Below are 14,138 nucleotides of genomic sequence, written 5' to 3'. Positions count from 1 at the left end.
GTAGTAGTTAAATTTATGTGCATTCTTTAAACCAATGTGATATAAACTGGTGATGAAACTTGTTGAAAGTAATGCAGTCATTCTGATCACCCCATTTCTGAAGTGTGTGTAGTAATATTTATGGCAAATTTGACAATCAATAGAAGTCTCTTCTGACAAATTTTCATCTTGAATTGTGATTGTTTTGAAATTGATCTGAAGTGATGTTGGTACATTTTTACCATCTGCGGAAATAACCAGAATAAACACTTAGGCAAGAAATCCTACAAAACGCCATGTTCAAGAACCATAAACGATAAGGAAATGTTAGAGCAAAATAAGCCATTTATTTTCATGTACGATCAATAAAACAGCTGAAATAGTCATGTACATATTTTAATAGCATTATATGACATATGAATGTACATATTTCAATAGAATGAACAATATAAATCTACATGAGGACTCATTACAGGTTTAAAATGTGTGGTAATTTGATACATATTTACATTTAGCAAGATTTACAATGATTATGTCTCCATTTTCCCTGAGAGCCAGCGCTAGTGTGAACTGCATGTCTGAGCTTAGAGAAGGTTGAAGAGCAGGGGGAGGATCCAGGGGCGTGGCTAAAAAGGGCGGGGTTTAGGGTTAATTCTAACACACTAAAGGCATGTTCTCTGTGACTGATGTTGGCAAGTCAGACAGGTGAGAGCCGCAACCTCAGTGGCCTTTCATTTTCCTCCAAACTCTCACACACACACACACACACACACACACTGACCATGCCAGAGTGCTTGGTGCTCATTTGTCCTTCATATTAGGCCTGGAAGAAACTCCATTACAGTTCTATCTTTATAATCTGAAATAATCTGAACAAGTCATAATCATGGCTTCATAATCTGAAAGAATATTATGAAGTTATATTATATAAAATATCTCCTTATATTAATTAATTTAAGAAGATATTTTACTTTACTTACAGCTGTGATTCCATGTATCTCCTTTTTTTCCAGTTTAGGTTGGTTTGACTTGTTTTGTTTCTTTTTTTGGTTAACAAAAGAGTCTTTGTGACAAGATCAAATCTGTGAAGCAGTTCAACACTAACAGCACATGTCTATCTCATTAACCTCCTCACAGACACACCTGACTCCTTCAGTGAGGTGTAAACACTTTCTCAGGTCTCTCTCGTCCTAACAAACATCACAGGATTACTCTACTGTAGTGTTTCTGTCTCACTGTACACATATTCATCAATCAAAACCATATTCAACAATAAACACATCACAAAAATAATACCAATAGAGAAAACTCCATCTGATGCTGTTCAGCAGACAGTCTGTTACACTGGTCCCACTCTTTAAAAAAGGAAACAGCCTTTGGGTGTCCACATCATGAGACCTCAGGGCTCTAGCATACAGTGTACTTGGGTCTGTGTATTCTCCAAAGCATACTCTACAGCTTGTCTTTTACTGTGATAGTAAGGACTCCTCCTCGCTGTTCTTCATTGCCTCTTGCCCTGTGGAGGAGTGGGTGAGGGAATCTTGTGGACGAAGGCTGGACAGAGCAGCTGTCACTCAAAATAAATGACACAGGTAAAAATGTGCTGCCAAGTCCTGTCAGTGTTCACCTGTACAGAGAGAAAGTCACTGAGGGAGCTGCTCTTGCCCTGTGGGTGGAAGCATTAAATGTTCTGCACAGATTCTTTACGCTCCCATTGGCTGTCCACCCGTGGGTGTGTCCTGCTCAGACATTGGTCTCCAGGCCTTTGAGACGATCCATTCTTTGCATGTTCCTCTCGATGGTGGCAGGGCAGGTGATCTGCTGGGCACACTCTGCCAGGAACCAGCCTCTCTCCCCGTCCCGCAAACGCTCACCCTCATACCAGCCTGTCGGGCAAGAGAACGACATGTTTCACTTTGAAAGTATGCCCACATGTAAACAAAATACTCCTCAAACTGGGGCAGTGTGAGGGAGTGTGTCAATGTCTAAAAAACAAACAAAAAATGAACAAAACAAAAAAACTTCTGGATCAGAAAACAAATAATACATTTTGGTAAAAAGAAAATTTGCAATTTGAAGCCCTCAAAAAATCATTTTTGCATTGTTTTGAGAAAATAGTTCTGTTTAATAATATTTCTGTTTATGTTTCCTGTTTGGGAACAAAAGAAAATAATGTTTTTTTCAGGCTAAGGAGGAAATGAAAGAAAACAACATTTTCCCGCCCTCTTAACTCTAACAACCACGTGGAAGCTCCTACTTTAATAATCCTCTATTTACTTAACACCCGTTCACACAGTATACTTTACATCCTATACTCACTTAACATCGTTCACTCAACATACTTCATGCACTGTATTTAATCAACATACTGTGCATTCTATATTTAACAAACATACTGTGCAGTCAACATTTACTCAACATACGCTGTGTCCCATATTTCCTATATGTACATCCTGTACTCACTCATGAATCTTATCATCATTTTCACTATATGACCAACTACAGACAGCATCAAAAAGATCATTTCAGTGGACAGATAACAGGATAAGATATGGCGGGTTGTGAATTGGGTGGAGCATGGGCGGAGTTGTAAGAGGAACAGAAGTGAGAAACTTGATAGAGAAACGGGCTGAAAGAGAGGGATGGAGGAGTACTGACCGTCCTCCACTGTCTGGGACACCAGTACCACATCCGCCACCTGTAAGGAGAGTTCGTCTGGCTGCCTGGCCGTGTACGTCCGCGTCACCTCCACCTGCATCATGTCTGTGGTGGAGAGAGAAAATATATCAGTTTACCTGCAGTATGCAGCTGCACGTTGTCATTGACACACCACAATCAACACACCAGGAAAGATGAAATCACACAGCCACACACAGCTGAAAACTAACTTTCTTTATCAAGCTAACCCATTAGTGAGTCATATTTCTATCTCTGAACAGATATAACACTTACTAACTTCAACGCCTTAAACCAATATGTTTTAATGATTAAGCTGTTAATTTGGTGCTTTTTTTTTTAAAAAAACAAAGTATCATCACAATTCCTCAAAATTACTGCAGTAAGAATTGAATGACTTATAAACAACTTCTGTGAATGTGTAAGATTCCCAGCCATGTCAGAGGATGTGTGTTTTCTAACATCACCAGCAGGTGGTGCTGTTTTATCAACTCACTGGCTCTGTCTGTGTTCTTGTCGCTCTTGGTCTGGTCCAATGAGCTGATCCACCGAGCACGCTCATTACTGTGAAGAAAGAAAGAAAGAAAGAAAGAGAAAGAGAGAGAGAGAGAGAGAGTTTTTTCACTTTTGATTCCACTGAATCTCTCCGTCTTTGCGATGTATGTTTCAGTAGCATTCTTCAGTTAAGATGAATGTTTTTCACATCAGTAGTTATTTTGCACCTTCATCTAAATCTATATCTCCATACCAGCACTGACATGGATATGGTTTAATAACAGAGTGTTATTAACACGCAATATGAGTATGTCACAACGGTGAAGTTATTTTGTCTCAGTTACACCTAACACCTGAGGTAGTGCTCTCTGTAGAGTAGAGCAGAGCTACTCACTGCAGCACTTCAGTGTTTACCAGAGGATTTTGGACGAATACCACATACAACAAACCATAATACCACCTCACAAATCACTCTGCACTTTCTTGTCTTTTTTATGCATACACACATATATTACACACACACATACACACCAGACTTCATATGCAGGGACACTGTAACACCCTGTCATGTTATTTTTTTTTTTAATTTTTAAACTGATCACACAGGTATTATTATTAGTTCTGATCCTTTGTATTCGTAAGATGAAGGACACGTCTCACCGCCCTGATTTGACTGAGTTTCTGTGTAACTGGTGGCAGGGAATAGAGCAGGTAGAGTTACAACAGGAAAACTGACTCGTGTAACAAAAACCCGTGGACGGGAGTGAAAGCAAAAGAAGCTCTGTTCTTTTCTCTGAATTCCCCTTTGTCTCTGTTCTCTACTCTTCTGAGAACACCTCACCATTCTCCCCAAAGAGGACAGGAGAACGAGGGGGGGGGGGCAGGGAAGGAGGAGAGAAAGTAAAGGAGGGGTGGACAGAGGGGGAAACTCACTGAGAAACATAACCTTATTTCATCGATTCTGACGGACAATACAGATCCAAAGATCCAGGAGTCACGTTGTCTGTCTGAAGAAAATAAACGGTCTGTCAAGTGAAACCTGCAAAACTCAACAGTGAGTTTCTGTGGGTCACGCAAAACACCAACTGGGATAATTCAACAATACTGTTAAAGAAATGATCTCCACTGAAACTAGTTCTACTTCAAATGCCAGTGAACACACACATACAGATTCACTGCCGAAAATGATCTGAGTCTGTGTGAAACGAAGAGGCCTAGAATGTGGCTGTCTTCATCTGTCTCTTAATACAACTGTCCCCAGCATGTGGCGATGAACAAGACCTGACTCTCTCTGAGAGCAGAGAGACAGGGAAAAGGGGGAGAGAGGGAGAGAGAACGAGGGAGAGAGAGAGAGAGAGGTCTCTGTACAGTGACTCAGCTACTCTGTCACACACACACACACACACACACACACACACACACACACACACACACACACACACACGCACAGAGATGCCAGCCCAGTTGTGCCTCTTTAAACAGCCTGTGTCCAAAATCCTAACAAAGTGCCACAGTTTCAGAGAGGATCTCTATGACTCACACCTCTTCATCAGATCCAGTTCAGACCAGACCAGAACAGGCCCCCGTGCTCCACAGCAGCAGGTGTGACAACCGTTATCAATGAGTTATGACTTCATCTTTCACTAATGAGGACTTAATTACCCAAGATTAATTGTTTGTTTGATTGGCAGGTGTCTCTGTTTAGGCTGTCAGTATTCATTATGAAAACGTAATGTAAACTGCACTATTTAAAGAGATTCTAAACACAGCCCTGTAATTACACGCTCACTACTCTTCATCGCTCCATATTTTATGCACCCACGCTCACACGACTTTTGACTCTGTGTTTTTTTTGTCTTGCAGCTGTAATGCCAGACATGACGCACAGTGCACAGACGCTGTTGGAATGGCCTGGAATATCTGCTGATGAGAGTTGGGTCAGATGTCTTGGCCAAAGATCAGCCCGTCTCGATAAGAGCTTGGCTATGTCACGCAATCTGACTGTGATTTAACACATCTCTGTTTCAGCGCTTTCAAAAAAGAAGACCGCTGCGAAGAGGAGGCAAAAGAGGGCTATTACTGCAGTTTCATCTGCAGAGAATTCATTTACTAGGAATTAAAAGTCACATTAAATAATCTCAAAAATTATTTAAACTGAATAGTTAAATACAAAAACAGCATCACAAGCTTTCACGACAAAGACTCTTAAATACAGAAACCCTATAAAAGGCAACACAAGAACAAATAAGGTTTGTGTGTGTGTGTGTGTGTGTGTGTGTGTGTGTGTGTGTGTGTGTGTGTGTGTGTGTGAGTGTGCGCGTGAAAGAATTAAACAAAGAATTAAATCCCGTTCTGTCTGTGTGTCTCTTTGTCTGTGTGTCTGCCCTGCGATGGACTGGCGACCTGTCCAGGGTGTTTCCCCACCTTTCACCCCATGACTGCTGGGATAGGCTCCACCCCCTGTGACCCTAATTAGGATAAGCAGCTTAAATAATGAGTGAGTGAGTGAGAGTGAAATACCATTACATATGACCTGAAATATCATTACATATGCCCTGAAAGATCATTACCTATGACCTGAAATACCATTACAGATGACCTGAAATATCATTACATATGTCCTGAAAGATCATTACATATGCCCTAAAAGATCATTACCTATGACCTGAAATATCATTACATATGACCTGAAATATCATCACATATGACCTGAAATATCATTACATATGACCTGAAAGATCATTACCTATGACCTGAAATACCAGCTTGTCCTCAAGAATGGTCAGGCCAGAGACATAGACAGAGAGAGAGAGAGCGAGTGAGTGTCTGAGATACAAACAGACAGGCTGGAAGATACAGGTGCCTCCCTTCTGCCATGCCTCTCAACACCCTTAATCTCTACCTGCACCCCACCCACACCCACACACGATATAGGGTACTGAATGTTTTGTTTGAGGATAAGCCTCTGTAAGTGCATGGCTCCTCCCTCTGATAAAATGTTCATGTTTCTGTCCGGTCAGTCTATAGAGAATATTAATCTTTTAAGAAACCAAATCTTTTCATTGGATTAGCTGCAAGCCCTGGATTTATGGGAATTTAAAGCAGATTTTTCAGAAGGAAAAACTAAACATAACCTGTAAGGTTTTATTTTATTCCTGCCCTGACTCCGTGGTCTCCCAGTTCACAGGCTAGAGACAGTCTCTGTGTGTTATATGCCAACCTTTTCAAACTGGACCTCACTTCATTTTGGCCTTACTTAATTACCCAGCATTTCCACATCCACATACAGGCTAACTCTTTATGGTACACGCACAAGGTTTCATTTCCACATCTACATACAGCCTAACTCTGTACGGTACACACACGAGGTTTCATTTCCACATCCAGGTACAGCCTAACTCTTACTTTACTGTACACGCACGAGGTTTCATTTCCACATCTACATACAGCCTAACTCTGTACGGTACACACACGAGGTTTCATTTCCACATCCAGGTACAGCCTAACTCTTTACGGTACACGCACGAGGTTTCATTTCCACATCTACATACAGCCTAACTCTTACTTTACTGTACATGCATGAGGTTTCATTTCCACATCCAGGTACAGCCTAACTCTTTACTGTACACACACAAGGTTTTATGTTAGTTTCAAAGACACTGATAATCATGACCAAGAGCTTCCCTGAACTTTCTCCCAGGATCTCACACAATCTCGCTCAACCTCACTGTGTAAGTGTCACCTCCCTGCACCCTTCCCTCCCCTTCATCCCATTTCCGGCCCCTCCACATCACAGTCCAGCAGAGATGGTAACAATAACCTGTCGGATTCTCACAGTGTTAAACTCCTTCAGGGCTTTCATTTTACCATCAGCAATGCAGGGAGGTTCTCTCTCTGTCTCTCACACACACACACACACACACAGCTCTCCCTCAGGTAGCTCCAAGACTGTCCAGTTTCCCAGATCATCACATCAGCTGTGACAGACAGGTCACATGACTGCACAGGGATCCCAGCAGCCTGAGGTAAAAAATTCCAAGAATATCACTGCCTCTCTCTGTGTGTCACATTTAAAGCAGCCCTGCAGTGCACAGGCACAGAAGACCAGCTAAGGCTGTGTGTGTGTGTGAACGTGTGTGAAGCAGAGCCAGAAGCAACCTCCTCATTTCTGCCTGGCTAACGGGGAGAGATTAGCACTGTCTCAAGTTTGACTGATTTAAGATTCAAGACAAGTTTGTAAGTAAGAGCCAGCATGTGAGCTCACACTTAACGGCCCTATCCCAGAGTCTGCTGAGAAATGATAAGTTTCAGATGGTTATTAATGGTCTCTGAACATTTGAGGTTATGGGATATTACCCTCAGGCCCAGAAACATTACTGTAACATCCTGAGAAGACAAACATGAGGAGGCGGGAACAGAACAGAGAGGAGAACAGTGTGGGAATTACAAAGACTTCCCACCAATAGCAGCTGCTACTGAACAACCACTGTAACAATGCCAATGCTGCTGCCTAGCAACCACTGTGACAATGCCACTGCTGCTGCCTAGCAACCACTGTGACAATGCCAATGCTGCTGCCCAGCGACCACTGCAACAATGTCACTCCTGCTGCAAAACACAAACTGTTCCCGACAAGCAGTGGTCCAGTGTCTGGTCTGTTCTGGACTGGGATCCAGACTGTCTGAGATAAGGGAAACCCAGGGGTTTTCCCACATTAGCTAAACCCTTTCTCCCCACTCTTTTAGTGAGAAGAACTTCAGTGGAAGAGGTGCCACTTGCCTGAATGAATGGTTTTGGATGTGCCTCATTTGGAATGATCAGATTTTGAGCTGTGTGGTATTTGACCGGGAGCAGACAAAGAGCTGGGTCATAACTACTGTAAGTGAAAGGAAAAAGAAGAAGAAAATTAACAATGCAGGAGAACCTGTCTGTTCATGTTCCTCACGTGGCCTTCCCCTGCTGCACAGAAACCAGAGAAAAATGCTAATCTCCCGCCACAAAACTGACAGGGATGAGGAGACAGGAGATTCCCTCTGACTCTCCTGTGCACACAGGATTTCACTTCCAGCCAGGGTTTCACCTCCTGCCGCAGAGCAGAGCCTGCCCCATACCTCTGTCTGAACCTACAGAATCTCAGCCGCACTAACACCGCAGCCATGTTTCCTTTCAGCACTCAGAGGAGAGATCACACAAGTCTGGAGGCTTTCAACTCAAATTCTCCAGGGGCCGAAGCCGGGGCCCCTCCGCACACACGCCCCTCCTCTGCAGCGCCCCACTCCTCTGAAAAACAGCAGAGTTGGGCGGCGTTGGGCTCAGGAGTGTTTTGGCTGCAGAGAGAACTCAGTGTTCTGCCCTGGGCTGAGCTGAGAGTCTCATAAATGTTCATGTTTATTTGTGACAGGAATACAGAGGGTCCTTTTAGTCTCCCTCACACTCATAACAATTAGCTCTCCTCTCACAGACCCAGACAGAGACAGAGACAGAGGGAAAAAATGTTTCTAAATGAGTCAGAAACTTCAGTAAGAGAGAGAGAGCGAGAGAGAGAGAGAGAGAGAGAGAGAGAGAGAGAGATGGCAGGATAATTGTTTTGCTGGGTTGAGGAATTTGACTAATGGGCAGCTGTTATTGTGTGGCTGTGGAAAAGCTGTTCTCAGTGAGAGAGAGAGATAAAGAGAGAGAGAGAGAGAGAGAGACAGAAATGCACTTTCATTTCTTCTCTTCTCATACTTCTGTCTTCTTCATTCTGACTGCGATCAGTTCTCTCAGACAGTCAAACACTCAGCACAGAAAAATAATCACTCAGCTCACCAAGCAACATACTCCTTGTTTACTTGCAGTGTATAACTAGACCAGCAGGGCCTAAGTATTACAGCAGTGGTAACAAATGAAAAATAAAGCTATTGACATGTGCCCTGAAACCATCCCTTAAATTCTCCACTACTTACTCAACTGGTTTCTAATAAGTAATTTGTGCCAGAGCTGTTCTGAAGAAGAAGGGTGTGGAGACAGTGTCAACAGTCTTCAGCATTGGGTGAAGTTTTACAGTCGGTCGTATTTCAACTATTGGCCAGAGCACGAGGAGGAATTTTGAACTGTGTGATAAGGGGACCGGGCAGACCCGCCCCCAGGACACTCCCCCCAAAACAAGCTTTTAGAAACTCATCAGAGAAACTTATCTAAGCCAAACACCCTAATCCTTCACATTACTTTACCTATCCAGTAAACACTCATACTTCTGCCAGAGCACTGTTCACTAACCATTACACCTGTAAGACCAATGTGAGTGGTCACCCAAAAAAACATAAATGTATTAAATGTAACAAGTATCTCTGGATATTAACAGTTCCTGTCCTGACTGTGTATCAGAGTGTCTGTGTATCAGAGCGACTGTGTATCAGAGTGACTGTGACTGTGTATCAGAGTGACCGTGACTGTGTATCAGAGTGACTGTGTATCAGAGTGACTGTGACTGTGTATCAGAGTGACCGTGACTGTGTATCAGAGTGACTGTGTATCAGAGTGACCGTGACTGTGTATCAGAGTGACTGTGTATCAGAGTGACTGTGTATCAGAGTGACCGTGACTGTGTATCAGAGTGACTGTGTATCAGAGTGACTGTGACTGTGTATCAGAGTGACTGTGTATCAGAGTGACTGTGACTGTGTACTGTGTATCAGAGTGACTGTGTACTCACAGCAGGTCTGTCGCCAGGACCATGCACACTTTTTCTCTGGAGTGATTGCTGCGGAACTCCAGGCGGAATGGCGGGCTTGACCCGCCCTGCCGTGATGTCAGCATGCCCGCCGTGGTCCGGACCGGAGAGAGGCTCAGTTCCTCTGGCTGGCATTGGCCCACCCAGATCTGGTCTCTCAGAGCGTAGTCTATGACTGTATAACTCTCCTCACTGATAGACGACACAGGGGGAGAGAGAGAGAGAGAGAGAGAGAGAGAGAGAGAAGCTGTTATAAATTCTTTTCAGTACAGTGGTGCTAGGATTGAACATTAAATTTGGACCATTTGAAAACTTGTCCTCAATGTGAGCCGTAACCAACTTTCTTGAAAACAACATCAGGCCATAGTACATGTGCCTACATATCCCATAAGCATCTGGGCCAAATTACATGTTCTCTCATCTGCCACTCTGAGCCAGGCGACTGTAGCCATCTGGAAGTCATTTAAGACAGGTTCACTTCTGCTCCACCACAAGGGTGGATACAACACCACCTCAACTATAACCGCGCGCGCACACACACACACACACACTCACATACACACAAACACACACTTTTTTTCTATCTCTCAGTCTAGTCCTCTCTCTGTCTCTCTCTCTCTCTCACACACACACACACACACACACACACACACACACACACACACACACACACACACGTACGTACACATGCATGGTGCCTCTCTGTCAGTGCTCGACACAGTAGGGGGAACAGGGAGTTGTGAGGAGTTAGAGAACAGCTCAGCTGGTACACATCAGTCATGGCCCAAGTCATTAATCAAACTCTCCACACACTACAGTCTATGCCTGCCCTCACCTCACACACACACACACGCACACACACACACACACACACACACACACACACACACACACACACACACACACACACACACACACAGTACAGTACAGCACAGCACAGCCTGTCCTCTCCTCACACACACACACACACACATACAAACAGCACAGCACAGCACAGCCTGCCCTCTCCTCACACACACACACACACACACACACACACACACAGCACAGTCCGCCACCTCCTCTCTTTACACACACACAAACACGCACCCGTGCGCACACACACACACAGAGCACAGTCTGCCCTGAAGACACATGAGAGGTTTTGAGTGAATGATTCTCCTGACGTTTCTCATTCATAAGTCTTGGGGGATGCACTGGGAGAACAGCTGTTGACACATCTGGTGTGTGTGTGTGTGTATATGTGTGTGTGTGTGTGTGTGTGAGAGAGAGAGGAGAGGGCAGGCTGTGCTTTGTGTGTGTATGTGTGAGGAGGGGGCAGACTGCTCTGTGTGTGTGTGTTCTTCTCTAAGGGTGTCCTTTAAGACTGTGTTTTCCCTGCACTGGGCTGTAAGGGTGATGCTGAGAGCCTGTGGAGTCGGTGGGACTGCTGTGCAGAGAGAGGCGATGTCAGGGAAACAACGGCAACACAACACCTTCATCACTCTCTCATTCCCAAACCACTCACAGGACACACAACCCCGCACACGCACGGAATTCCACTTCCATTCCACAGCTTTGGGATGAAAGAAGGAAAAGAGAGGGAAAACAGAAGAGAGCTGGGGAAGGGGGGAGGGCTCAGTGAAATAGAGGAGAGTGTTGCATAAATGAAGTTCCTGAACTACTTTAAACTCACAGTTATATCAGTAATATTATGTATAGCATTATTCTCAATTTACTGGAGAAATAAATTAGAATGCAATCAAGACCTCCAACATCTAACCATCATCTGTGTAAACAGTCAACTCTGGATGAACACAACATATACGTGACTGGAGGCATGTGTGTACACATGCTACTGTGTGTGTGTGTGTGTGTGTGTGTGTGTCTGAAGTAATACCCATGATCATACAACCTGAACTCTATTCATTAAAACTAATTCATACCAGCTCTGAAATAAACTACTACTATTAAGCCAATAATTTCACCCTCTGTTTTTTTCCCCTTTATAACTACTTTCTTTTCTCAGCCCAAACTCACTGCTCATGTCTTTCAGCAAAGGGCTACTATCAGAGCATCACTCTGATCTCCCTACCACTACAATCACATCTTCACAAGTAAAAAGATTTTCCAACTTAAACACGTAAACGCATGCACACACACTAACGCACACATGCACTGATGCACGCACACACTAACGCACACACACTGACGCACGCACACACTGACGCATGCACACACAGCTGGGATGAAAATGTGCCATGTGATTAATTCTTCCTCCTGTGTGTTTTTTTTTTTAAAACAGGCACACGGCATGGACCAGGGGTCCAGTGGTGTGAAACTCTAAACTAAAAAGGAGAAAAAGAGAAAGAGAAAAACAGTGAGACCCAGGCAGAGGGGGTGACATGAGGAACAAGAAATGTGAGCAGGAGAGAAAAGGCAGAGCAGGAATGAAAGGAATGGTAGAACAAAAATAAGAGATAGGCCTAAAGAGATGGAGGAACGAGTGATAAGATTTTAGATGTGTTGGTGCTACTGCGGCACTCCCATCGTCCCTCTGTCCTTTACTCAGAGTTTACTCAGAGAGAGAGAGAGAGAGAGAGAGAGAGAGAGAGAGAGAGAGAGAGGGAGGGAGGGAATGAAAGGGGATATAACCTAAGGAATAACAGAGAGCTCAAGAACTGGAGACCAAAGGAGAAGAGAGGAAGAAAAACAGACTTCTGGTTTTGAACTGACAGTTACATAAGAGTTCCACTGAGAGAGAGAGAGAGAAGGAGGAGTGAGTGTGGTGAGAGGAGTGGAGGGTGGCGTGCATGGTTTTGTTTTTCTCCTGATCAGTGAGACAGGGTAGCGTGACAGGGTAGCATGAACCCCTCAGTGCACACAGTCTGGAGATCAGACTGTATATCAGAGCACACATCAGTAACACACACACACACAAATATACAAACGCACACAAATATACGCACTTACACATATACACACACATACATACATAAACACACTCACACACACACATACACACACATATACAGATACATAAACACACACACACACACACACACACAGAAACTGAAACCTGCCTGTCTTTATCATATTCTGTACAAAATCATTTTTTCTCTGAAATTCCAGGCAAGGGCCGTGTGTATGGTGCCGTCTGTATGAAAAACTCAGGCCAGATGAACACAAAGAGTTGGGAGGGGAAATTAAAACCAGCACGTTTCCTGGAATCCATCCTTTTTTTACAGGGCACTCCAATTCCTCCCCAAGATTACTCCAAGATCTCTCATCAACATGTCTTAATGATTGACAATAAAAGCCAAAAAAAAGACCTGGAATCACATACACAAATTCTGCACTCTTACTGATTCACAGCCCCCAGTCACATATAAAATCCACCCAAAAAAACCCCACATAAGGACTCAAAGCAAACGCTGCGTCTCTGATGAAATTCCAACAGCAGACTGTTTATTGCGCTTGTATATATAGATATATATATATATATATATATGTACACACACACACATATATTTTTTTTTCTTTTTTCTGTAATGATATCAAAGGCTGAATTTGATCTGGCATTGATCGAACACCTCAGACATTCACACCAAGCACACTTCATGGCGTCAGCGCTACGTTTGAAACCTCATCCCTTGCCAGCGTGCACAAACACACACACACACAAACACACACACACACACTCTATGTGTCAGTCTGATGTCATCCTGCTGTTTTTATCTAGCCTACAGAGAGAGGTTAATCTGTCACATGTAACACACGGATAATTGATAACATATAATAAATTGTCTAAGACAAAACATATCCTTCACTGCCCAATTCCTAGAATCAAGAGAGAGGGAGGCAAAACAATCTGACAAAAGAAAACCAAAAACACTATTAAATAATCACTCATTCACTGGTAAGATCATGCATCAACGACAGGGTCACTGTGCAGGGTGACAAACCAAACAACGAAAACACACACACACACACACAGAGGCTTCTGAGAAAATGAAAACACGCTGCTTAGAAAATAAGTGTGTCACCGTTTGGCTGCAAACCTGTCTGCTTGACGCAATACTGCTCAACAGGCAAAACGAAAGCTGTGGAGACCACTTAACAGATTGGGAATCTCCCCAAACACACACACACACACACACACACACACACACATGCTGAGACACGTTGCTCTCACAGTAAACCCAGATAAACAGTCTCTTTTCACAGAAAGTGGCATTTGAATGCCTGGAACAGGGTTTCTCTGACTAACAGTCGTCTGTGGGGTAACTGAGATGAA

The 14,138-nt window shown here is 43.6% G+C and overlaps 1 protein-coding gene across 2 annotated transcripts in view; it reads right to left on the bottom strand.

Moving 5' to 3' along the window:
• Positions 1 to 920: 920 nt before the first annotated feature.
• The window catches only part of LOC115830213 (rho guanine nucleotide exchange factor 26), a 35,758-nt gene continuing 22,540 nt past the window's right edge, over positions 921 to 14,138 (bottom strand). For both annotated transcript variants that reach the window (XM_030794301.1, XM_030794299.1), the window contains 4 exons: positions 9,845 to 10,054; positions 3,152 to 3,219; positions 2,638 to 2,742; positions 921 to 1,865 (listed from right to left, as the gene is read on the bottom strand). In XM_030794301.1, the coding sequence (XP_030650161.1) occupies positions 1,723 to 1,865; positions 2,638 to 2,742; positions 3,152 to 3,219; positions 9,845 to 10,054 (526 nt within the window). In that variant the 3' untranslated portion in view covers positions 921 to 1,722. The remainder of the gene's footprint in view (positions 1,866 to 2,637; positions 2,743 to 3,151; positions 3,220 to 9,844; positions 10,055 to 14,138) is intronic.

This window comes from Chanos chanos, chromosome 2, assembly GCF_902362185.1.
Source record: "Chanos chanos chromosome 2, fChaCha1.1, whole genome shotgun sequence".
NCBI lineage: Eukaryota > Metazoa > Chordata > Actinopteri > Gonorynchiformes > Chanidae > Chanos > Chanos chanos.
This window is presented reverse-complemented; position numbering and strand designations above follow the sequence as displayed.